This window comes from Panulirus ornatus, chromosome 10 (assembly GCF_036320965.1).
Source record: "Panulirus ornatus isolate Po-2019 chromosome 10, ASM3632096v1, whole genome shotgun sequence".
Lineage (NCBI taxonomy): Eukaryota > Metazoa > Arthropoda > Malacostraca > Decapoda > Palinuridae > Panulirus > Panulirus ornatus.
The window spans coordinates 24,603,617-24,627,460 of NC_092233.1; the positions used below are offsets into that span (position 1 = coordinate 24,603,617).

General features: G+C 41.7%; 1 protein-coding gene across 1 annotated transcript in view; it reads right to left on the reverse strand.

The window, feature by feature from the left end:
- The window catches only part of sdt (MAGUK p55 family member stardust), a 963,188-nt gene that overhangs the window by 172,815 nt on the left and 766,529 nt on the right, over positions 1-23,844 (reverse strand). The window contains 1 exon segment of the mRNA XM_071665600.1: positions 543-757. Within this exon segment, the coding sequence (XP_071521701.1) occupies positions 543-757 (215 nt within the window).

Here is a 23,844-nt window from a genome sequence, read left to right on the forward strand (position 1 = left end):
ACAGTCGATGAACCAATACTGTAGATGTCACACAGCTTACACACTAAAACACCACAGTCCATTTTTTTCAACAGTTCTACTTTATCTTGGATCGATATGGACTAGCGTTTATGTCTGACAGCACAACTAATACTTTCATATGCATAGAAGCCATAGTTAGGGTTAAATTTAAGCAAAATAAGCTAAGAATCTTACAGAATTGCAGTATCACCACCAACAAGTGCAGTGTAAAGAACGTAAATAAGCACGCCATACACACAACACCATCTGTGGCCACCCAGTAAACTAGTCTGGCGGCCGCATTAGTTTCAAGTTCCCTGACGTATTTTTTTTCCGGACTAAAAGAGGTGCTGAACCATCAGTTGCTGGAAAATCGGTGGTGTACCTGTACTTAAAACATACTTAAAATGCTAATGACAGCAGGAAGTTTGAAGTTATGAGTGAATGAACCATGAAAACAAACATAAATAAAGATAATATGTATGAGAGAGAATCAGTACTTGGATCATACAATATTTCGAAAGATAGAAGACAGATCATACCTCTGCTAAAAGCTCTTGAGCATTGTCTGTAACAGGTGTGGGAGGTCTGTTTAAACACCAAGTTTCTTGCACCTTATTGTGAACAGCCAGCACCTTCTGAAACTCTGGATTTGTCAGAAGTTGGGCCACAAGAGTCATGTCTTCACTGATTCGGTGGCCATTGGACTTGAGCACTGTTTGAATTCTTTGAAGTGATTGAATGAGTTCATTGATACCTGAAAAAAAATATATATAAATTTATCTATATATTTTATCCCTGGGGATAGGGGAGAAAGAATACTTCCCACGTTTTTCCTGCGTGTCGTAGAAGGCAACTAAAAGGGGAGGGAGCGGGGGGCTGGAAATCCTTCCCTCTCATTTTTTTCAATTTTCCAAAAGGGGAGCAGAGAAGGTAGCCAAGTGAGGATATTCCCTCAAAGGCTCAGTCCTCTGTTCTTGCTGCTACCTCGCTAATGTGGGAAATGGCAAATAGTATGAAAAAAAAAATATATATATATATATTAAATATACAAAGTGTGTGAAAGAAGAAAGTTAAGAGTAAATGTGAATAAGAGCAAGGTTATTAGGTACAGTAGGGTTGAGGGTCAAGTCAATTGGGAGGTAAGTTTGAATGGAGAAAAACTGGAGGAAGTAAAGTGTTTTAGATATCTGGGAGTGAATCTGGCAGCGGATGGAACCATGGAAGCGGAAGTGGATTATAGGATGGGGGAGGGGGCGAAAATTCTGGGAGCCTTGAAGAATGTGTGGAAGTCGAGAACATTATCTCGGGAAGCAAAAATGGGTATGTTTGAGGGAATAGTGGTTCCAACAATGTTGTATGGTTGCGAGGCGTGGGCTATGGATAGAGTTGTGCGCAGGAGGATGGATGTGCTGGAAATGAGATGTTTGAGGACAATGTGTGGTGTGAGGTGCTTTGATCGAGTAAGTAACGTAAGGGTAAAAGAGATGTGTGGAAATAAAAAGAGCGTGGTTGAGAGAGCAGAAGAGGGTGTTTTGAAATGGTTTGGGCACATGGAGAGAATGAGTGAGGAAAGATTGACCAAGAGGATATATGTGTCGGAGGTGGAGGGAACAAGGAGAAGTGGGAGACCAACTTGGAGGTGGAAAGATGGAGTGAAAAAGATTTTGTGTGATCGGGGCCTGAACATGCAGGAGGGTGAAAGGAGGGCAAGGAATAGAGTGAATTGGATCGATGTGGTATACCGGGGTTGACGTGCTGTCAGTGGATTGAATCAGGGCATGTGAAGCGTCTGGAAAACCATGGAAAGCTGTGTAGGTATGTATATTTGCGTGTGTGGATGTATGTATATACATGTGTATGGGGGTGGTTTGGGCCATTTCTTTCGTCTGTTTCCTTGCGCTACCTCGCAAATGCGGGAGACAGCGACAAAGCAAAAAATATATATATATATATATATATATATATATATATTTTTTTTTTTTTTTTTTTTTTTTTTTATACTTTGTCGCTGTCTCCCGCGTTTGCGAGGTAGCGCAAGGAAACAGACGAAAGAAATGGCCCAACCCCCCCCCCCCCCATACACATGTACATACACACGTCCACACACGCAAATATACATACCTACACAGCTTTCCATGGTTTACCCCAGACGCTTCACATGCCTTGATTCAATCCACTGACAGCACGTCAACCCCTGTATACCACATGACTCCAATTCACTCTATTCCTTGCCCGCCTTTCACCCTCCTGCATGTTCAGGCCCCAATCACTCAAAATCTTTTTCACTCCATCATTCCACCTCCAATTTGGTCTCCCACTTCTCCTCGTTCCCTCCACCTCCGACACATATATCCTCTTGGTCAATCTTTCCTCACTCATTCTCTCCATGTGCCCAAACCATTTCAAAACACCCTCTTCTGCTCTCTCAACCACGCTCTTTTTATTTCCACACATCTCTCTTACCCTTACATTACTTACTTGATCAAACCACCTCACACCACACAATGTCCTCAAAACATCTCATTTCCAGCACATCCACCCTCCTGCGCACAACTCTATCCATAGCCCATGCCTCGCAACCATACAACATTGTTGGAACCACTATTCCTTCAAACATACCCATTTTTGCTTTCCGAGATAATGTTCTTGACTTCCACACATTCTTCAAGGCTCCCAGGATTTTCGCCCCCTCCCCCACCCTATGATTCACTTCCGCTTCCATGGTTCCATTCGCTGCCAGATCCACTCCCAGATATCTAAAATATATATATATATATATATATATATATATATATATATATATATGGTGTGGGAGGCATGTTGTTAGAAGCAGTGAAAAGTTTTTATCGAGGATGTAAGGCATGTGTACGTGTAGGAAGAGAGGAAAGTGATTGGTTCTCAGTGAATGTAAGTTCGCGGCAGGGGTGTGTGATGTCTTCATGGTTGTTTAATTTGTTTATGGATGGGGTTGTTAGGGAGGTGAATGCAAGAGTTTTGGAAAGAGGGGCAAGTATGAAGTCTGTTGGGGATGAGAGAGCTTGGGAAGTGAGTCAGTTGTTGTTCGCTGATGATACAGCACTGGTGGCTGATTCATGTGAGAAACTGCAGAAGCTGGTGACTGAGTTTGGTAAAGTGTGTGAAAGAAGAAAGTTAAGAGTAAATGTGAATAAGAGCAAGGTTATTAGGTACAGTAGGGTTGAGGGTCAAGTCAATTGGGAGGTAAGTTTGAATGGAGAAAAACTGGAGGAAGTAAAGTGTTTTAGATATCTGGGAGTGGATCTGGCAGCGGATGGAACCATGGAAGCGGAAGTGGATCATAGGGTGGGGGAGGGGGCGAAAATTCTGGGAGCCTTGAAGAATGTGTGGAAGTCGAGAACATTTTCTCGGAAAGCAAAAATGGGTATGTTTGAAGGAATAGTGGTTCCAACAATGTTGTATGGTTGCGAGGCATGGGCTATGGATAGAGTTGTGCGCAGGAGGATGGATGTGCTGGAAATGAGATGTTTGAGGACAATGTGTGGTGTGAGGTGGTTTGATCGAGTAAGTAACGTAAGGGTAAGAGAGATGTGTGGAAATAAAAAGAGCGTGGTTGAGAGAGCAGAAGAGGGTGTTCTGAAATGGTTTGGGGACATGGAGAGAATGAGTGAGGAAAGATTGACCAAGAGGATATATGTGTCGGAGGTGGAGGGAACGAGGAGAAGTGGGAGACGAAATTGGAGGTGGAAAGATGGAGTGAAAAAGATTTTGTGTGATTGGGGCCTGAACATGCAGGAGGGTGAAAGGAGGGCAAGGAATAGAGTGAATTGGATCGATGTGGTATACCGGGGTTGACGTGCTGTCAGTGGATTGAATCAAGGCATGTGAAGCATCTGGGGTAAACCATGGAAAGCTGTGTAGGCATGTATATGTGCGTGTGTGGACGTAGGTATATACATGTGTATGGGGGTGGGTTGAGCCATTTCTTTCGTCTGTTTCCTTGCGCTACCTCGCAAACGCGGGAGACAGCGACAGAGAAAAAATATATATATATATATATATATATATATATATATATATATATATATATATATATATATACAGCAATAAAGCAAAATAAATAAATAAATATTATTCTTTATTATTATTTTCCTTTGTCACTGTCTCCCGCATTTGCGAGGTAGCACAAGGAAACAGACGAAAGAAATGGCCCAACCCACCCCCATACACATGTATATATATATACACGTCCACACACGCAAATATACATATCCAATTAAATTTTAGGAAGAATAAAAAGATGTTCTGGAAGGAGGTAAATAAAGTGCGTAAGACAAGGGAACAAATGGGAACTTCAGTGAAGGGGGATAATGGGGAGGTGATAACAAGTAGTGGTGATGTGAGAAGGAGATGGGGTGAGTATTTTGTAGTGGTGATGTGAGGAGATGGAGTGAGTATTTTGAAGGTTTGTTGAATGTGTTTGATGATAGAGCGGCAGATATAGGGTGTTTTGGTCGAGGTTGTGTGCAAAGTGAGAGGGTTAGGGAAAATGATTTGGTAAACAGAGAAGAGGTGGTAAAAGCTTTGCAGAAGATGAAAGCCGGCAAAGCAGTAGGTTTGGATGGTATTGCAGTGGAATTTATCAAAAAAGGGGGTGACTGTATTGTTGACTGGTTGGTAAGGTTATTTAATGTATGTATGATTCATGGTGAGGTGCCTGAGGATTGGCGGAATGCGTGCATAGTGCCATTGTACAAAGGCAAAGGGGATAAGAGTGAGTGCTCAAATTACAGAGGTATAAGTTTGTTGAGTATTCCTGGTAAATTATATGGGAGGGTATTGATTGAGAGGGTGAAGGCATGTACAGAGCATCAGATTCGGGAAGAGCAGTGTGGTTTCAGAAGTGGTAGAGGATGTGTGGATCAGGTGTTTGCTTTGAAGAATGTATGTGAGAAATACTTAGAAAAGCAAATGGATTTGTATGTAGCATTTATGGATCTGGAGAAGGCATATGATAAGAGTTGATAGAGATGCTCTGTGGAAGGTACTAAGAATATATGGTGTGGGAGGCAAGTTGTTAGAAGCAGTGAAAAGTTTTTATCGAGGATGTAAGGCATGTGTACGTGTAGGAAAAGAGGAAAGTGATTGGTTCTCAGTGAATGTAGGTTTGCGGAAGGGGTGTGTGATGTCTCCATGGTTGTTTAATTTGTTTATGGATGGGGTTGTTGGGGAGGTGAATGCAAGAGTTTTGGAAAGAGGGGCAAGTATGAAGTCTGTTGGGAATGAGAGAGCTTGGGAAGTGAGTCAGTTGTTGTTCGCTGATGATACAGCGCTGGTGGCTGATTCATGTGAGAAACAGCAGAAGCTGGTGACTGAGTTTGGTAAAGTGTGTGAAAGAAGAAAGTTAAGAGTAAATGTGAATAAGAGCAAGGTTATTAGGTACAGTAGGGTTGAGGGTCAAGTTCACTGGGAGGTAAGTTTGAATGGAGATAAACTGGAGGAAGTAAAGTGTTTTAGATATCTGGGAGTGGATCTGGCAGCGGATGGAACCATGGAAGCGGAAGTGAATCATAGGGTGGGGGAGGGGGTGAAAATCCTGGGAGCCTTGAAGAATGTGTGGAAGCCGAGAACATTATCTCGGAAAGCAAAGATGGGTATGTTTGAAGGAATAGTGGTTCCAACAATGTTGTATGGTTGCGAGGCATGGGCTATGGATAAAGTTTTGCACAGGAGGGTGGATGTGCTGGAAATGAGATGTTTGAGGACAATATGTGGTGTGAGGTGGTTTGATTGAGTAAGTAATAATATGGTAAGAGAGATGTGTGGTAATAAAAAGAGTGTGGTTGAGAGAGCAGAAGAGGGTGTTTTGAAATGGTTTGGGAACATGGAGAGAATGAGTGAGGAAAGATTGGCAAAGAGGATATATGTGTCAGAGGTGGAGGGAACTAGGAGAAGTGAAAGACCAAATTGGAGGTGGAAAGATGGAGTGAAAAAGATTTTGAGTGATCGGGGCCTGAACATGCAGGAGGGTGAAAGGCGTGCAAGGAATAGAGTGAATTGGATCGATGTGGTATACTTTGGTCGACGTGCTGTCAATGGATTGAACCAGGGGATGTGAAGCGTCTGGGGTAAACCATGGAAAGTTCTGTGGGGCCTGGATGTGGAAAGGGAGCTGTGGTTTCGGTGCATTATTACATGACAGCTAGAGACTGAGTGTGAACGAATAGGGCCTTTGTTGTCTTTTCCTAGTGCTACCTCGCACACATGAGGGGGGAGGGGGTTGTTATTTCATGTGTGGCGAGGTGGCGATGGGAATGAATAAAGACAGACAGTATGAATTATGTACATGTGTATATATGTATAAGTCTGTGTGAGTATATATATGTATATGTTGAGATGTATAGGTATGTATATTTGCGTGTGTGGACGTGTATATATATATATACATGTGTATGTGGGTGGGTTGGGCCATTCTTTTGTCTGTTTCCTTGTGCTACCTCGCCAACGCAGGAGACAGCGACAAAGCAAATAAAATATATATATATATTATTTAATGATACTCTGTCACCCCAACTCTCATTTGCCCTCTTTTTCACCTCTTGCACCTTTCTCTTGACCTCCTGCCTCTTTCTTTTATACATCTCCCACTCATTTGCATTATTTCCCTGCAAAAATCATCCAAATGCCTCTCTCGTCTCTTTCACTAATAATCTTACTTCATCCCACCACTCACTACCCTTTCTAATCTGCCCACGTCCCACGTTTCTCATGCCACAAGCATCTTTTGCACAAGCAATCACTGCTTCCCTAAATACATCCCATTCCTCCCCCACTCCCCTTACCTCCTTTGTTCTCACCTTTTTCCATTCTGTACTCAGTATATATATATATATATATATATATATATATATATATATATATGAAAGTACACAGAAGAAATTCAACAGTCCTATCATAATGGTCAAGCTGCTGAGGTAGGCATGATCTTCCTACCCTGAAGCCATAATGTCCTGGGCTATGAAGCTTGTTCACTTCCACAGATAAGTTCAAGAATGCACTGGACAAGTACATACAAAGTTTTGCATACCAACAAGGCTGCAGGGGCTATGTAGGCCTAGGGTTGAGGCTTCCAAAAGCTTGGTCGACCAATGACCAAATCCAGCAGCATGGGCTGCTTGGGTGAAGACCCCTGAAGAGTTTATCAGATTGTAATTCACTCAAGTTATAAGCATCCCCAAGCGCTGACTTTCCATGACCAGCACATCGTAGAGACTGAGTGTCAATAAATATTGTCTGTTTTGTTTGTTTTCCTGGCACTACCTCGCTGAAGCAGGGAGTAGCAATGCTGTTTCCTGTTGGACAGAGTTACCCCAGGAATGGATGAAGGCAAGCAAGTATGAATATGTACATGTGTATATATGTATATGTTTGTGTATATATATGTATATATGTTGCATGATATATGTACATGTGTATATGTTTGATGATAGAGTGGCAGATATAGGGTGTTTTGGTCGAGGTGGTGTGCAAAGTGAGAGGGTTAGGGAAAATGATTTGGTAAACAGAGAAGAGGTAGTGAAAGCTTTGCGGAAGATGAAAGCCGGCAAGGCAGCAGGTTTGGATGGTATTGCAGTGGAATTTATTAAAAAAGGGGGTGACTGTATTGTTGACTGGTTGGTAAGGTTATTTAATGTATGTATGACTCATGGTGAGGTGCCTGAGGATTGGCGGAATGCGTGCATAGTGCCATTGTACAAAGGCAAAGGGGATAAGAGTGAGTGCTCAAATTACAGAGGTATAAGTTTGTTGAGTATTCCTGGTAAATTATATGGGAGGGTATTGATTGAGAGGGTGAAGGCATGTACAGAGCATCAGATTGGGGAAGAGCAGTGTGGTTTCAGAAGTGGTAGAGGATGCGTGGATCAGGTGTTTGCTTTGAAGAATGTATGTGAGAAATACTTATAAAAGCAAATGGATTTGTATGTAGCATTTATGGATCTGGAGAAGGCATATGATAGAGTTGATAGAGATGCTCTGTGGAAGGTATTAAGAATATATGGTGTGGGAGGAAAGTTGTTAGAAGCAGTGAAAAGTTTTTATCGAGGATGTAAGGCATGTGTACGTGTAGGAAGAGAGGAAAGTGATTGGTTCTCAGTGAATGTAGGTTTGCGGCAGGGGTGTGTGATGTCTCCATGGTTGTTTAATTTGTTTATGGATGGGGTTGTTAGGGAGGTAAATGCAAGAGTTTTGGAAAGAGGGGCAAGTATGAAGTCTGTTGGGGATGAGAGAGCTTGGGAAGTGAGTCAGTTGTTGTTCGCTGATGATACAGCGCTGGTGGCTGATTCATGTGAGAAACTGCAGAAGCTGGTGACTGAGTTTGGTAAAGTGTGTGGAAGAAGAAAGTTAAGAGTAAATGTGAATAAGAGCAAGGTTATTAGGTGCAGTAGGGTTGAGGGTCAAGTCAATTGGGAGGTGAGTTTGAATGGAGAAAAATTGGAGGAAGTGAAGTGTTTTAGATATCTGGGAGTGGATCTGGCAGCGCATGGAAGCGGAAGTGGATCATAGGGTGGGGGAGGGGGCGAAAATTCTGGGGGCCTTGAAGAATGTGTGCAAGTCGAGAACATTATCTCGGAAAGCAAAAATGGGTATGTTTGAAGGAATAGTGGTTCCAACAATGTTGTATGGTTGCGAGGCGTGGGCTATGGATAGAGTTGTGCGCAGGAGGATGGATGTGCTGGAAATGAGATGTTTGAGGACAATGTGTGGTGTGAGGTGGTTTGATCGAGTGAGTAACGTAAGGGTAAGAGAGATGTGTGGAAATAAAAAGAGCGTGGTTGAGAGAGCAGAAGAGGGTGTTTTGAAGTGGTTTGGGCACATGGAGAGAATGAGTGAGGAAAGATTGACCAAGAGGATATATGTGTCGGAGGTGGAGGGAACGAGGAGAAGAGGGAGACCAAATTGGAGGTGGAAAGATGGAGTGAAAGAGATTTTGTGTGATCGGGGCCTGAACATGCAGGAGGGTGAAAGGAGGGAAAGGAATAGAGTGAATTGGAGCGATGTGGTATACCAGGGTTGACGTGCTGTCAGTGGATTGAATCAAGGCATGTGAAGCGTCTGGGGTAAACCATGGAAAGCTGTGTAGGTATGTATATTTGCGTGTGTGGACGTATGTATACATGTGTATGTTTCCTTGCGCTACCTCGCAAACGCGGGAGACAGCGACAAAGTATAATAAATAAAATAAAAATATGTTGTATGTATATGCATTCCTCACGTGTCGTAGAAGGCGACTAGAGGGGACAGGAGCAGGGGGCCAGAAATCCTCCCCTCCTTGTATTTTAACTTTCTAAAATGGGAAACAGAAGGAGTCACACGGGGAGTGCTCATCCTCCTCGAAGGCTCAGATTGCAGTGTCTAAATGTGTGTGGATGTAACCAAGATGTGAAAAAAGGAGAGATAGGTAGTGTGTTTGAGGAAAGGAACCTGGATGTTTTGGCTCTGAGTGAAACGAAGCTCAAGGGTAAAGGGGAAGAGTGGTTTGGGAATGTCTTGGAAGTAAAGTCAGGGGTTAGTGATAGGACAAGAGCAAGGGAAGGAGTAGCACTACTCCTGAAACAGGAGTTGTGGGAGTATGTGATAGAATGTAAGAAGGTAAATTCTCGATTAATATGGGTAAAACTGAAAGTTGATGGAGAGAGATGGGTGATTATTGGTGCATATGCACCTGGGCATGAGAAGAAAGATCATGATAGGCAAGTGTTTTGGGAGCAGCTGAATGAGTGTGTTAGTGGTTTTGATGCACAAGGCCGGGTTATAGTGATGGGTGATTTGAATGCAAAGGTGAGTAATGTGGCAGTTGAGGGAATAATTGGTATACATGGGGTGTTCAGTGTTGTAAATGGAAATGGTGAAGAGCTTGTAGATTTATGTGCTGAAAAAGGACTGGTGATTGGGAATACCTTGTTTAAATAGCGAGATATACATAAGTATACGTATGTAAGTAAGAGAGATGGCCAAAGAGCATTATTGGATTACGTGTTAATTGACAGGCACGCGAAAGAGAGACTTTTGGATGTTAATGTGCTGAGAGGTGCAACTGGAGGGATGTCTGATCATTATCTTGTGGAAGCGAAGGTGAAGATTTGTATGGGTTTTAAGAAAAGAAGAGAGAATGTTGGGGTGAAGAGGGTGGTGAGAGTAAGTGAGCTTGGGAAGGAGACTTGTGTGAGGAAGTACCAGGAGACTGTACCAGAGGAAGTACCAGTGCCAGAGACTGAGTACAGAATGGAAAAAGGTGAGAACAAAGGAGGTAAGGGGAGTGGAGGAGGAATGGGATGTGTTTAGGGAAGCAGTGATGGCTTGCGCAAAAGGTGCTTGTGGCATGAGAAGCGTGGGAGGTGGGTTGATTAGAAAGGGTAGTGAGTGGTGGGATGAAGAAGTAAGATTATTAGTGAAAGAGAAGAGAGAGGCATTTGGACGATTTTTGTTGGGAAAAAATGCAAATGAGTGGGAGATGTATCAAAGAAAGAGGCAGGAGGTCATGAGAAAGGTGCAAGAGGTGAAAAAGAAGGCAAATGAGAGTTGGGGTGAGAGAGTATCATTAAATTTTAGGGAGAATAAAAAGATGTTCTGGAAAGAGGTAAATAAAGTGCGTAAGACAAGGGAGCAAATGGGAACTTCAGTGAAGGGGCTAATGGGGAGGTGATAACAAGTAGTGGTTATGTGAGAAGGAGATGGAGTGAGTATTTTGAAGGTTTGTTGAATGTGTTTGATGATAGAGTGGCAGATATAGGGTGTTTTGGTCGAGGTGGTGTGCAAAGTGAGAGGGTTAGGGAAAATGATTTGGTAAACAGAGAAGAGGTAGCAAAAGCTTTGCGGAAGATGAAAGCCGGCAAGGCAGCAGGTTTGGATGGTATTGCAGTGGAATTTATTAAAAAAGGGGGTGATTGTATTGTTGACTGGTTAGTAAGGTTATTTAATGTATGTATGATTCATGGTGAGGTGCCTGAGGATTGGCGGAATGCGTGCATAGTGCCATTGTACAAAGGCAAAGGGGATAAGAGTGAGTGCTTAAATTACAGAGGTATAAGTTTGTTGAGTATTCCTGGTAAATTATATGGGAGGGTATTGATTGAGAGGGTGAAGGCATGTACAGAGCATCAGATTGGGGAAGAGCAGTGTGGTTTCAGAAGTGGTAGAGGATGTGTGGATCAGGTGTTTGCTTTGAAGAATGTATGTGAGAAATACTTAGAAAAGCAAATGGATTTGTATGTAGCATTTATGGATCTGGAGAAGGCATATGATAGAGTTGATAGAGATGCTCTGTGGAAGGTTTTAAGAATATATGGTGTGGGAGGCAAGTTATTAGAACCATTGAAAAGTTTTTATCGAAGATATAAGGCATGTGTACGTGTAGGAAGAGAGGAAAGTGATTGGTTCTCAGTGAATGTAGGTTTGCGGCAGGGGTGTGTGATGTCTCCATGGTTGTTTAATTTCTTTATGGATGGGGTTGTTAGGGAAGTGAATGCAAGAGTTTTGGAAAGAGGGGCAAGTAGGCAGTCTGTTGGGGATGAGAGAGCTTGGGAAGTGAGTCAGTTGTTGTTTGCTGATGATACAGCGCTGGTGGCTGATTCATGTGAGAAACTGCAGAAGCTGGTAACTGAGTTTGGTAAAGTGTGTGAAAGAAGAAAGTTAAGAGTAAATGTGAATAAGAGCAAGGTTATTAGGTACAGTAGGGTTGAGGGTCAAGTCAATTGGAAGGTAAGTTTGAATGGAGAAAAACTGGAGGAAGTAAAGTGTTTTAGATATCTGGGAGTGGATCTGGCAGCAGATGGAACCATGGAAGCGGAAGTGAATCATAGGGTGGGGGAGGGGGCGAAAATCCTGGGAGCCTTGAAGAATGTGTGGAAGTCAAGAACATTATCTCGGAAAGCAAAAATGGCTATGTTTGAAGGAATAGTGGTTCCAATAATGTTGTATGGTTGCGTTGCGTGGGCTATGGATAGAGTTTTGCGCAGGAGGGTGGATGTGCTGGAAACAAATGTTTGAGGACAATATGTGGTGTGAGGTGGTTTGATCGAGTAAGTAATGTAAGGGTAAGAGAGATGTGTGGAAATAAATAGAGCGTGGTTGAGGGAGCAGAAGAGGGTGTTTTGAAATGGTTTGGGAACATGGAGAGAATGAGTGAGGAAAGATTGACCAAGAGGATATATGTGTCGGAGGTGGAGGGAACGAGGAGAAGTGGGAGACCAAATTGGAGGTGGAAAGATGGAGTGAAAAAGATTTTGAGTGATCGGGGCCTGAACATGCAGAAGGGTGAAAGGCGGGCAAGGAATAGAGTGCATTGGATTGATGTGGTATACCGGGGTTGACGTGCTGTCAGTGGATTGAATCAGGGCATGTGAAGCGTCTGGGGTAAACCATGGAAAGCTGTGTAGGTATGTATATTTGCGTGTGTGGAGTATGTATACATGTGTATGTTTCCTTGCGCTACCTCGCCAACGCGGGAGACAGCGACAAAGTATAATAAATAAAATAAAATCTGTTGTATGGATATGCATTCATCACCGTGTCGTAGAGGCGATAGAGGGGACCAGGAGCAGGGGGCCAGAAATCCTCCCCGACTTGTATTTTAACTTTCTAAAATGGGAAACAGAAGGAAGTCACCGAAGAGTGCTCGTCCTCTCGGAAGGACTCAGATTGCAGTGTCTATTGGAGTGTGGGATGTAACCAAGATTGTGAAAAAAGGAGAGATAGGTAGTGGTTTGAGGGGAAAGGAACCTGGATGTATTATGGCTCTGAGTGAAACCGAAGCTCAAGGGTAAGGGGAAGTAGTGGTTTGGGAATGTTTGTCGGAGAGATAAAGTCAGGGGTTTGTGAGAGGACAAGAGCAAGGGAAAGGAGTAAGCACTACTCCTGAAAAGGAGCTAATGTGGGAGTTTGTGATAGAATGTAAGAAGGTAAATTCTCGATTAATATGGTAAAACTGAAAGTTGATGGAGTGAGATGGGTGTTTCTTGGTGCATATGCACCTGGGCTGAGAATAAGATCATGATAGGCAAGTGTTTTGGGAGCAGCTCTTGAATGAGTTTGTGTTAGTGGTTTTGATGCACAAGGCTGGGTTATTGTGGTTGGTACTGTGATTTGTGTTGATTTGATTGTTTGTTGATTTTTGATTGTTGTTTGATTTGTTAAGAATGATTCTGTTTTGTGTGTGTATGAATTTTTTTTGTGATTGTGATTTGTGTTTTGATGTTGTGTTTTTGATGTTGATGATTTTGTGTTTGGTGATTTGATTTGAATTGGGATTTTGTTGATGATTTGAATTGTTGTGAATTTGTTTGGTGATTTTGATCTTGTGGTGGGTGTGATTTGTGTTTTGAATGTGGGTGTGATTTGTTGATGTGTTTTGAATTGTTAGTTTTGATGTGATTTGTTTGTGATTTGTTTGTTTTGTTATGATTGATGGATTGATTGATTTTTTTGATTGAGTTTTGTTGTGTGTTGTTGATGTGTGTGATTGATGTTTTTGTTGTGGGGTCGTGTGTTTGTGTTTTTGTGGTTGAGTGATTGATTTTGTTGTTTTGTGTTGTGTATTGGTTTGTGATTTGTGTGATTGGATGTTGATTTTGTGATTGATTTTGTGTTTTTGATTTTGAATTGTTTTTGTTGTGATTTGAATAGTGATTTGTGTGTGATGATTTTTTGTTTTGAATGATTTGTTGTGAATGTGATGATTTGTTGTTGTTTGGTTTTTGGTGTGTGTTTGATTGTTTGTTTGTATGATATTTGATTGTTTTGTTGTTGATTATGATTTTGATTTTTGGGATGGTGATTTGTTTGATTTTGTTGATTTGGATTGATTTGATTTGTTTGATTTGTTGTGATTGATTTTGTTGAATTTGTGTTTTGTTTTGTTGGGGGGGATTTGATTTTGATTTTGTGATTTTGTTGTGTGATTTGAATTGTTGTTTTTGATTGTTGATTTTGATTTTGTGATTTGTGATTTTTGATTGATTTGATTGATTGTGTGTGTTGATTATTTTTTGATGATTTTGTTGTGTTGATTTTTTGTGATTTGTATTTTTGTGTGATTTGTTGGTGATATTGTGTTGGATTTTGTTTGTGATTGTGATTTGTGATTTTTGTGATGGTTTGATTGTGATTTGCTTAGTGTGATTTTGAGTGTTTTGTTTGTGTTTGTTTTGTGTGATTGTGATTTTGTTTGTGTTTTGATTTTTGTGATTTGTGAATTGATTTTGTTTTTGGTGATTTTTTTGTTGAGCTATTTGAATGCAAAGGTGAAGTAATGTGGGCAGTAGTTGAGGGAATAATTGGGTATTATCATGGGGTGTTCAGTGTTGTAATGGAAATGGTTGAAGAGCTTGTAGTTTATGTGCTGTAAAAAGGACTGGTGATTGGGAATACCTTGTTTTCAAAAAGACGAGATATTACATAAGTATTCGTTATGTAAGTAAGAGAGATGGCCAAGAGCATTATTGGATTACGTGTTAATTGACAGGCACGCGGAAAGAGGACTTTTGATGTTAATGTGGCTGTGAGGTGCAACTGGTAGGGATGTTTCTGGATCATTATCTTGTGGAGCGAAGGTGAAGTATTTGTATGGGTTTTAAGAAAAGAAGAGAGAATGTTGGTGGTGATTGAGTGTGTGGTGAGAGTAGTGGAGCTGGGAAGGAGACTTGTGTGAGGATAGTACCAGGAGACTGTTCCAGAGAGAATTACCAGTGCCAGAGACTGAGTACAGAATGGAAAAAGGTGGTTGAGAGAAACAAAGGAGGTAAGTGGGAGTGGAGGAGGAATGGGTTGTGTTTCTAGGGAAGCGGTTGATGGCTTGCGCAAAAGGGCTTGTGGCATGAGATAGCGTGGGAAGGGTGGGTGAGTAGAAAGGGTAAGTGAGTGGATGGGATTTGAAGAAGTAAGATTAATTAGTGAAAGAGAAGATGAGAGGCATTTGGACGATTTTTTGTTGTGAAAAAATGCAAATGAGTGGTGTGATGTATCAAAGAAAGAGGCAGGAGAGTTCATGAGAATAGTAAAATAAAATAATAGGTGCAAGAGGTGAAAAAGATTAAAAAAAGAGGGCAAATGAGTGTTGGGGTGGTGAGAGAGTACATTAAAATTTTAGGGAGAATAAAAAGATGTTTCTGGAAAGAGGTAAATAAAGTGCGTAAGACAAGGGAGCAAATGGGAACTTCAGTGAAGGGGCTAATGGGGAGGTGATAACAAGTAGTGGTTATGTGAGAAGGAGATGGAGTGAGTATTTTGAAGGTTTGTTGAATGTGTTTGATGATAGAGTGGCAGATATAGGGTGTTTTGGTCGAGGTGGTGTGCAAAGTGAGAGGGTTAGGGAAAATGATTTGGTAAACAGAGAAGAGGTAGCAAAAGCTTTGCGGAAGATGAAAGCCGGCAAGGCAGCAGGTTTGGATGGTATTGCAGTGGAATTTATTAAAAAAGGGGGTGATTGTATTGTTGACTGGTTAGTAAGGTTATTTAATGTATGTATGATTCATGGTGAGGTGCCTGAGGATTGGCGGAATGCGTGCATAGTGCCATTGTACAAAGGCAAAGGGGATAAGAGTGAGTGCTTAAATTACAGAGGTATAAGTTTGTTGAGTATTCCTGGTAAATTATATGGGAGGGTATTGATTGAGAGGGTGAAGGCATGTACAGAGCATCAGATTGGGGAAGAGCAGTGTGGTTTCAGAAGTGGTAGAGGATGTGTGGATCAGGTGTTTGCTTTGAAGAATGTATGTGAGAAATACTTAGAAAAGCAAATGGATTTGTATGTAGCATTTATGGATCTGGAGAAGGCATATGATAGAGTTGATAGAGATGCTCTGTGGAAGGTTTTAAGAATATATGGTGTGGGAGGCAAGTTATTAGAACCATTGAAAAGTTTTTATCGAAGATATAAGGCATGTGTACGTGTAGGAAGAGAGGAAAGTGATTGGTTCTCAGTGAATGTAGGTTTGCGGCAGGGGTGTGTGATGTCTCCATGGTTGTTTAATTTCTTTATGGATGGGGTTGTTAGGGAAGTGAATGCAAGAGTTTTGGAAAGAGGGGCAAGTAGGCAGTCTGTTGGGGATGAGAGAGCTTGGGAAGTGAGTCAGTTGTTGTTTGCTGATGATACAGCGCTGGTGGCTGATTCATGTGAGAAACTGCAGAAGCTGGTAACTGAGTTTGGTAAAGTGTGTGAAAGAAGAAAGTTAAGAGTAAATGTGAATAAGAGCAAGGTTATTAGGTACAGTAGGGTTGAGGGTCAAGTCAATTGGAAGGTAAGTTTGAATGGAGAAAAACTGGAGGAAGTAAAGTGTTTTAGATATCTGGGAGTGGATCTGGCAGCAGATGGAACCATGGAAGCGGAAGTGAATCATAGGGTGGGGGAGGGGGCGAAAATCCTGGGAGCCTTGAAGAATGTGTGGAAGTCAAGAACATTATCTCGGAAAGCAAAAATGGCTATGTTTGAAGGAATAGTGGTTCCAATAATGTTGTATGGTTGCGTTGCGTGGGCTATGGATAGAGTTTTGCGCAGGAGGGTGGATGTGCTGGAAACAAAATGTTTGAGGACAATATGTGGTGTGAGGTGGTTTGATCGAGTAAGTAATGTAAGGGTAAGAGAGATGTGTGGAAATAAATAGAGCGTGGTTGAGGGAGCAGAAGAGGGTGTTTTGAAATGGTTTGGGAACATGGAGAGAATGAGTGAGGAAAGATTGACCAAGAGGATATATGTGTCGGAGGTGGAGGGAACGAGGAGAAGTGGGAGACCAAATTGGAGGTGGAAAGATGGAGTGAAAAAGATTTTGAGTGATCGGGGCCTGAACATGCAGAAGGGTGAAAGGCGGGCAAGGAATAGAGTGCATTGGATTGATGTGGTATACCGGGGTTGACGTGCTGTCAGTGGATTGAATCAGGGCATGTGAAGCGTCTGGGGTAAACCATGGAAAGCTGTGTAGGTATGTATATTTGCGTGTGTGGACGTGTATGTATATACATGTGTATGGGGGTGGGTTGGGCCAATTCTTTCGTCTGTTTCCTTGCGCTACCTCGCAAACGCGGGAGACAGCGACAAAGCAAAAAAAAAAAAAAAAAAAAAAAAAAAATATATATATATATATATATATATATATATATATATATATATATATATATATACTCAGTATATATATATATATATATATATATATATATATATATATATATATATATATATATATATATATATATATATTTGCGGAAGATGAAAGCCGGCAAGGCAGCAGGTTTGGATGGTATTGCAGTGGAATTTATTAAGAAAGGGGGTGACTGTATTGTTGACTGGTTGGTAAGGTTATTTAATGTATGTATGACTCATGGTGAGGTGCCTGAGGATTGGCGGAATGCGTGCATAGTGCCATTGTACAAAGGCAAAGGGGATAAGAGTGAGTGCTCAAATTACAGAGGTATAAGTTTGTTGAGTATTCCTGGTAAATTATATGGGAGGGTATTGATTGAGAGGGTGAAGGCATGTACAGAGCATCAGATTGGGGAAGAGCAGTGCGGTTTCAGAAGTGGTAGAGGATGTGTGGATCAGGTGTTTGCTTTGAAGAATGTATGTGAGAAATACTTAGAAAAGCAAATGGATTTGTATGTAGCATTTATGGATCTGGAGAAGGCATATGATAGAGTTGATAGAGATGCTCTGTGGAAGGTATTAAGAATATATGGTGTGGGAGGCAAGTTGTTAGAAGCAGTGAAAAGTTTTTATCGAGGATGTAAGGCATGTGTACGTGTAGGAAGAGAGGAAAGTGATTGGTTCTCAGTGAATGTAGGTTTGCGGCAGGGGTGTGTGATGTCTCCATGGTTGTTTAATTTGTTGATGGATGGGGTTGTAAGGGAGGTAAATGCAAGAGTCCTGGAAAGAGGGGCAAGTATGAAGTCTGTTGGGGATGAGAGAGCTTGGGAAGTGAGTCAGTTGTTGTTCGCTGATGATACAGCGCTGGTGGCTGATTCATGTGAGAAACTGCAGAAGCTGGTGACTGAGTTTGGTAAAGTGTGTGGAAGAAGAAAGTTGAGAGTAAATGTGAATAAGAGCAAGGTTATTAGGTACAGTAGGGGTGAGGGTCAAGTCAATTGGGAGGTGAGTTTGAATGGAGAAAAACTGGAGGAAGTGAAGTGTTTTAGATATCTGGGAGTGGATCTGTCAGCGGATGGAACCATGGAAGCGGAAGTGGATCATAGGGTGGGGGAGGGGGCGAAAATTTTGGGAGCCTTGAAAAATGTGTGGAAGTCGAGAACATTATCTCGGAAAGCAAAAATGGGTATGTTTGAGGGAATAGTGGTTCCAACAATGTTGTATGGTTGCGAGGCGTGGGCTATGGATAGAGATGTGCGCAGGAGGATGGATGTGCTGGAAATGAGATGTTTGAGGACAATGTGTGGTGTGAGGTGGTTTGATCGAGTAAGTAACGTAAGGGTAAGAGAGATGTGTGGAAATAAAAAGAGCGTGGTTGAGAGAGCAGAAGAGGGTGTTTTGAAATGGTTTGGGCACATGGAGAGAATGAGTGAGGAGAGATTGACCAAGAGGATATATGTGTCGGAGGTGGAGGGAACGAGGAGAAGAGGGAGACCAAATTGGAGGTGGAAAGATGGAGTGAAAAAGATTTTGTGTGATCGGGGCCTGAACATGCAGGAGGGTGAAAGGAGGGCAAGAAATAGAGTGAATTGGAGTCATGTGGTATACAGGGGTTGACGTGCTGTCAGTGGATTGAAGCAAGGCATGTGAAGCGTCTGGGGTAAACCATGGAAAGCTGTGTAGGTATGTATATTTGCGTGTGTGGACGTGTGTATGTACATGTGTATGGGGGGGGGTTGGGCCATTTCTTTCGTCTGTTTCCTTGCGCTACCTCGCAAACGCGGGAGACAGCGACAAAGTATAAAAAAAAAAAAAAAAAAAAATATATATATATATATATATATATATATATATATATATATATATATATATATATATATATATATATATATATATATATATTTATACTTTATCGCTGTCTCCCCTGTTAGAGAGGTAGCACAAGGAAACAGACGAAAGAATGGCCCAACCCACACACATACACATGTATATATATAGACGTCCACACACACACATATACATACCTATACATATATATACATACACAGACATCTCCCTGGGGATAGGGGAGAAAGAATACTCCCCACGTATTCCCTGCATGTCGTAGAAGGCGACTAAAAGGGGAGGGAGCGGGGGGCTGGAAATCCTCCCCTCTCTTTTTTTTTTTTTTTTTTCAAAAGAAGGAACAGAGAAGGGGGCTAGCTGAGGAAGTTCCCTCAGGGGCCTGGTCCTCTGTTCTTAACACTACCTCGCTGGCACGGGAAATGGCGAATAGCTTAAAAGAATGAAAGAAAAAGACATACATACATACACATGTACATAATTCATACTTGCTGCCTTTATTCATTCCCGTCACCACCCTACCACACATGAAATGACACCCCCCCTCCCCCTGTACACACGTGAGGTGGTGCTAAGCAAAGACAACAAAAGCCACAAGCATTCACACTCAGTCTCTAGCTGTCATGTGTAATGCACTGAAACCACAGCTTCCTTTCCACATCCAGGCTCAACAAAACTTTCCATGGTTTACCCCAGACACTTCACATGCCCTGGTTCAGTCCATTGACAACACGTCGACCACGGTATACCACATCATTCCAATTCACTAGTGCTTGCATGCCTTTCATCCTCCTGTATGTTCAGGCCCTGATCGCTCAAAGTCCTTTTCACTCCATCCTTCCAACTCCAATTTGGTTTCCCACTTCTCATTCCCTCTGCCTGTGATACATATATCCTCTTTGTCAATCTTTCCTCAATCATTCTCTCCATGTGACCAAACCATTTCAATACACCCTCTTCTGTTCTCTCAACAACACTCTTTTTGTTACCACACATCTCTCTTACCCTCTCATTACTTACTCGATCAAACCACCTCACACCACATATTGTCCTCAAACATTTCATTTTCAACACATCCATCCTCCTCCTCACAACCCTGTCTATAGCCCATGTCTCGCAACCATATAACATTGTTGGAACCACTATTCCTTCAAACATACCCATTTTTACTCCGAGATAACGTTCTTGCCTTCCACACATTCTTCAACGTTCACAGAACCTTTGCCCCCTCCCCCACCCTGTGACTCACTTCTGCTTCCATGGTCCCATCCACTGCTAAGTCCACAACCCAGATATCTAAAACACTTCACTTCCTCCAGTTTTTCTCCACTCAAACTTACCTCCCAATTTACTTGTCCCTCAACCCTACTGAACCTAATAACCTTCCTCTTATTCACATTTACACTCAGCTTCCTTCTTTCACACACTTTACCAAACTCAGTCACCAGCTTCTGTAGTTTCTCACATGAATCAGCCACCAGCGCTGTATCATCAGCGAACAACAACTGACTCACTTCCCAAGCTCTCTCATCCACAACAGACTGCATCCTTGCCCCTCTCTCCAAAACTCTTGCATTCACCTCCCTAACAACCCCATCCATAAACAAATTAAACAACCATGGAGACATCACACACCCCTACCACAAACCGACATTCACAAGGAACCAATCACTCTCCTCTCTTCCTACTCATACACATGCCTTACATCCTTGATAAAAACTTTTCACTGCTTCTAGCAACTTACCTCCCACACCATATACCCTTAATACCTTCTACAAAGCATCTCTATCAACTCTATCATATGCCCTCTACAGATCCATAAATGCTATATACAAGTCCATCTGTTTTTCTCAGTATTTCTCACACACATTCTTCAAAGCAAACACCTGATCCACACATCCTCTACCACTTTTGAAACCACACTGCTCTTCCCCAATCTGATGCTCTGTACATGCCTTCACCCTCTCAATCAATACCCTCCCATATAATTTCCCAGGGATACTCAACAAACTTATACCTCTGTAATTTGACCAAACTTATACCTCTGTAATTTGAACACACCTTTATCCCCTCTGCCTTTGTACAATGGCACTATGCATGCATTCTGCCAATCCTCAGGCACTTCACCATGAACCATATATACACTGAATATCCTCACCAACCAGTCAAAAACACAGTCATCCCCTTTTTTAATAGAATCCACTGCAATACGTCATTTGCTCTCATCTTTTTCCATTCTGCACTCAAACTCTCCTCACACAAGTCTCCTTTCCCAGCTCACTTACTCTCACCACTCTCTTCACCCCAACATTCTCTCTTCTTTTCTGAAAACCTCTACAAATTTTCACCTCCACAAAATAATGATCAGACATCCCTCCAATTGCCCCTCTCAGTACATTAACACCCAAAAGTCTCTCTTTCACGTGCCTATCAATTAACGCACAATCCAATAACACTCTCTGGCCATCTCTCCTACTTACATACATATACTTATGTATATCTCTCTTTTTAAACCAGGTGTATATATATAAATAAACCACAAAAAACAGTCCCATGCCTTATCATGGATATGTTAAAAATGTTATACTATAACAAGAAATCTGTGCTTGAAATTGCAATTTGGAAACCCATTTTACTAATGGCATCATAGACTACACAAAATGGTAGTCTGAATACCTAGCTGTAACCATCAACAACTCAACTACCAACCACAGAGAAACTGATAATTGCGATACAGAGTAACTACATGTCATTCCATGAATGAGTTTAGCAAACAACAGGTTGAACTGCTACACTGGGTCTCACCTAGCTGATAGAAACAAAATATTTAGCTTCTGTTTTTGACAGTATGTTCAAGAAACACTGACAATGGAAATTGGTTGATAACTACAGTGTAATTTTTCATTATATGCAAGTTGTTCAAGTAAGTCCGTAAATATAAAAAAGATTTTCTGCACTCAACAATAAAGAGATGTGGTATACAGGGAGCAACACTCTCTTAATGGACTGAACTAGGGAATATGGAGAAGCCAGGGGAATCCATGGATAGGTATGTGGGGCATGGTTGTGCCAAAGTGGCTGTGGTTTGAATGAACCACACATAACAACAGGAGAGTAGAGCAAATGAGTCCTCTTTGTGATCGGTTCCTGGCACAAACGCGGAAAGCAGTGAACAAGCATGAAAGAAAGAAAAACCAAGAGTAAGGAGACCTGTACCATATTTCCAATAATGCTCAAACACATAAGTCCCTAAAGTTGTACAGGAACTTAACTGAATAATTTGAGCATTTACAAATACACCAAATAACTGAAGAGATTCAACAGTAGTTTATAACTTCTGGGTATCTTTGCCTTGCAATAACTGCAAATAATGAAGCCTTCTGACTACCACAAGCCAACTTGTAAATTTGGAACAAAAGACTTTATAAGCTTATAAACTAGACAAGTAGCATAATAACTTGTCTAAAACTTTTTTGTAATCACATAACACATAAAGTACTGTGTTAATCTAAATCTGAACAGGGAACTCCATCTATGGTACACTGATTTGAATACATGCCTCAAATGCTCTTACAGGAAAAGGCACTCTTTAAGGTTGTCAATATTGATGTATAAAGCTTAATACTGTCTCAAATCCAGTGTTCCTATCTATCCGTATCTCTGATGCCTGTTTCCTCCAGGAACTACAAACAAGTGGTGGCCACGGTAAAAGAGTCTCCACTTATCCCTGTCCTTACATGTCTCCCTTGCATACACTATTCCACACATTCTTCCACTATTTCTCTCCCTCCAGTATCCCTCCACCTTATCTACCCATGCCACAGGTGGTCTTTCACTCACACCAACCTCTTTAATTGTACTATCACACACTCTCTCCATATACCCAAACCACCTCAAAGTATTATGTTTCACCCATCCTATCACTCCACAATTCACTCCCTTTGCTTTTCCTGCCATACCACATCTCTCATACACCCTTTCATTTCTTTCTTCATTCCATCTAGTCACACCACATGTTGTTCTCAAATAGCTCATCTCCACGGTCTGGAGTCTTGACCTCTGTGGCTCATTACATGTCCATGATTTGGTTGCATAGGTCAGGGTTGGGAAGACAATGCTGTCCCTTAATCCTTTCTTCACTTCCATACTTACACCTCTACCCCTCATTATTCTATCAAGGAAACCAGCGACTCTTCTACCCTATACTCCTATACTGCTCTCTCACTCTTTCCATATCACCACACTCACCCAAGACAGCTCCTAGATACTTAAATTCTCTCACTTCTTCAAGTCTTTTTCCCCCATACCCAGAGCACAATTTAGTAAACTTTCTTCTTTCACTCTATATGGTTTTACAAAATCTAAACTTTCATTCTGTTTCCTTCCCACATATTCCCCGTGTGTCACAGAAGCGACTAATGGGTGCAGGAGCGGGGGACTGGAAATTGTCCCCTTCTTGTATTTCAATTTCTAAAAGGGGAAACAGAAGAAGTCAAGTGGGGAATGCACATCCTCAAAGGCTCAGATTGGGGTGTCTGAATATGTGTGGATGTAAGCAAGATGAGAAAAGAGATAGGTAGTATGTTTGAGGAAATAAACCTGGATGTTCTGGCTCAGAGTGAAAAAAAACTCAAGGGTAAAGGGAAGAATGGTTTGGGAAAGTCTTGGAAGTAAGGTCAGGGCTTGGTGAAAGGACAAGAGCTAAGGAGGGAGTAGCACTACTCTTGAAGCAGGAGTTGTGGGAGAGTGTAAGAAAGTAAATTCTAAATTGATATGGGTAAAACTGAAAGTGGATGGAGAGAGATGGGTGATTGTTGGTGCTTATGCACCTGGTCATGAGAAGAAAGATCATGACAGCCAAGTGTTTTGGGAGCAGCTGAGTGAGTGGGTAA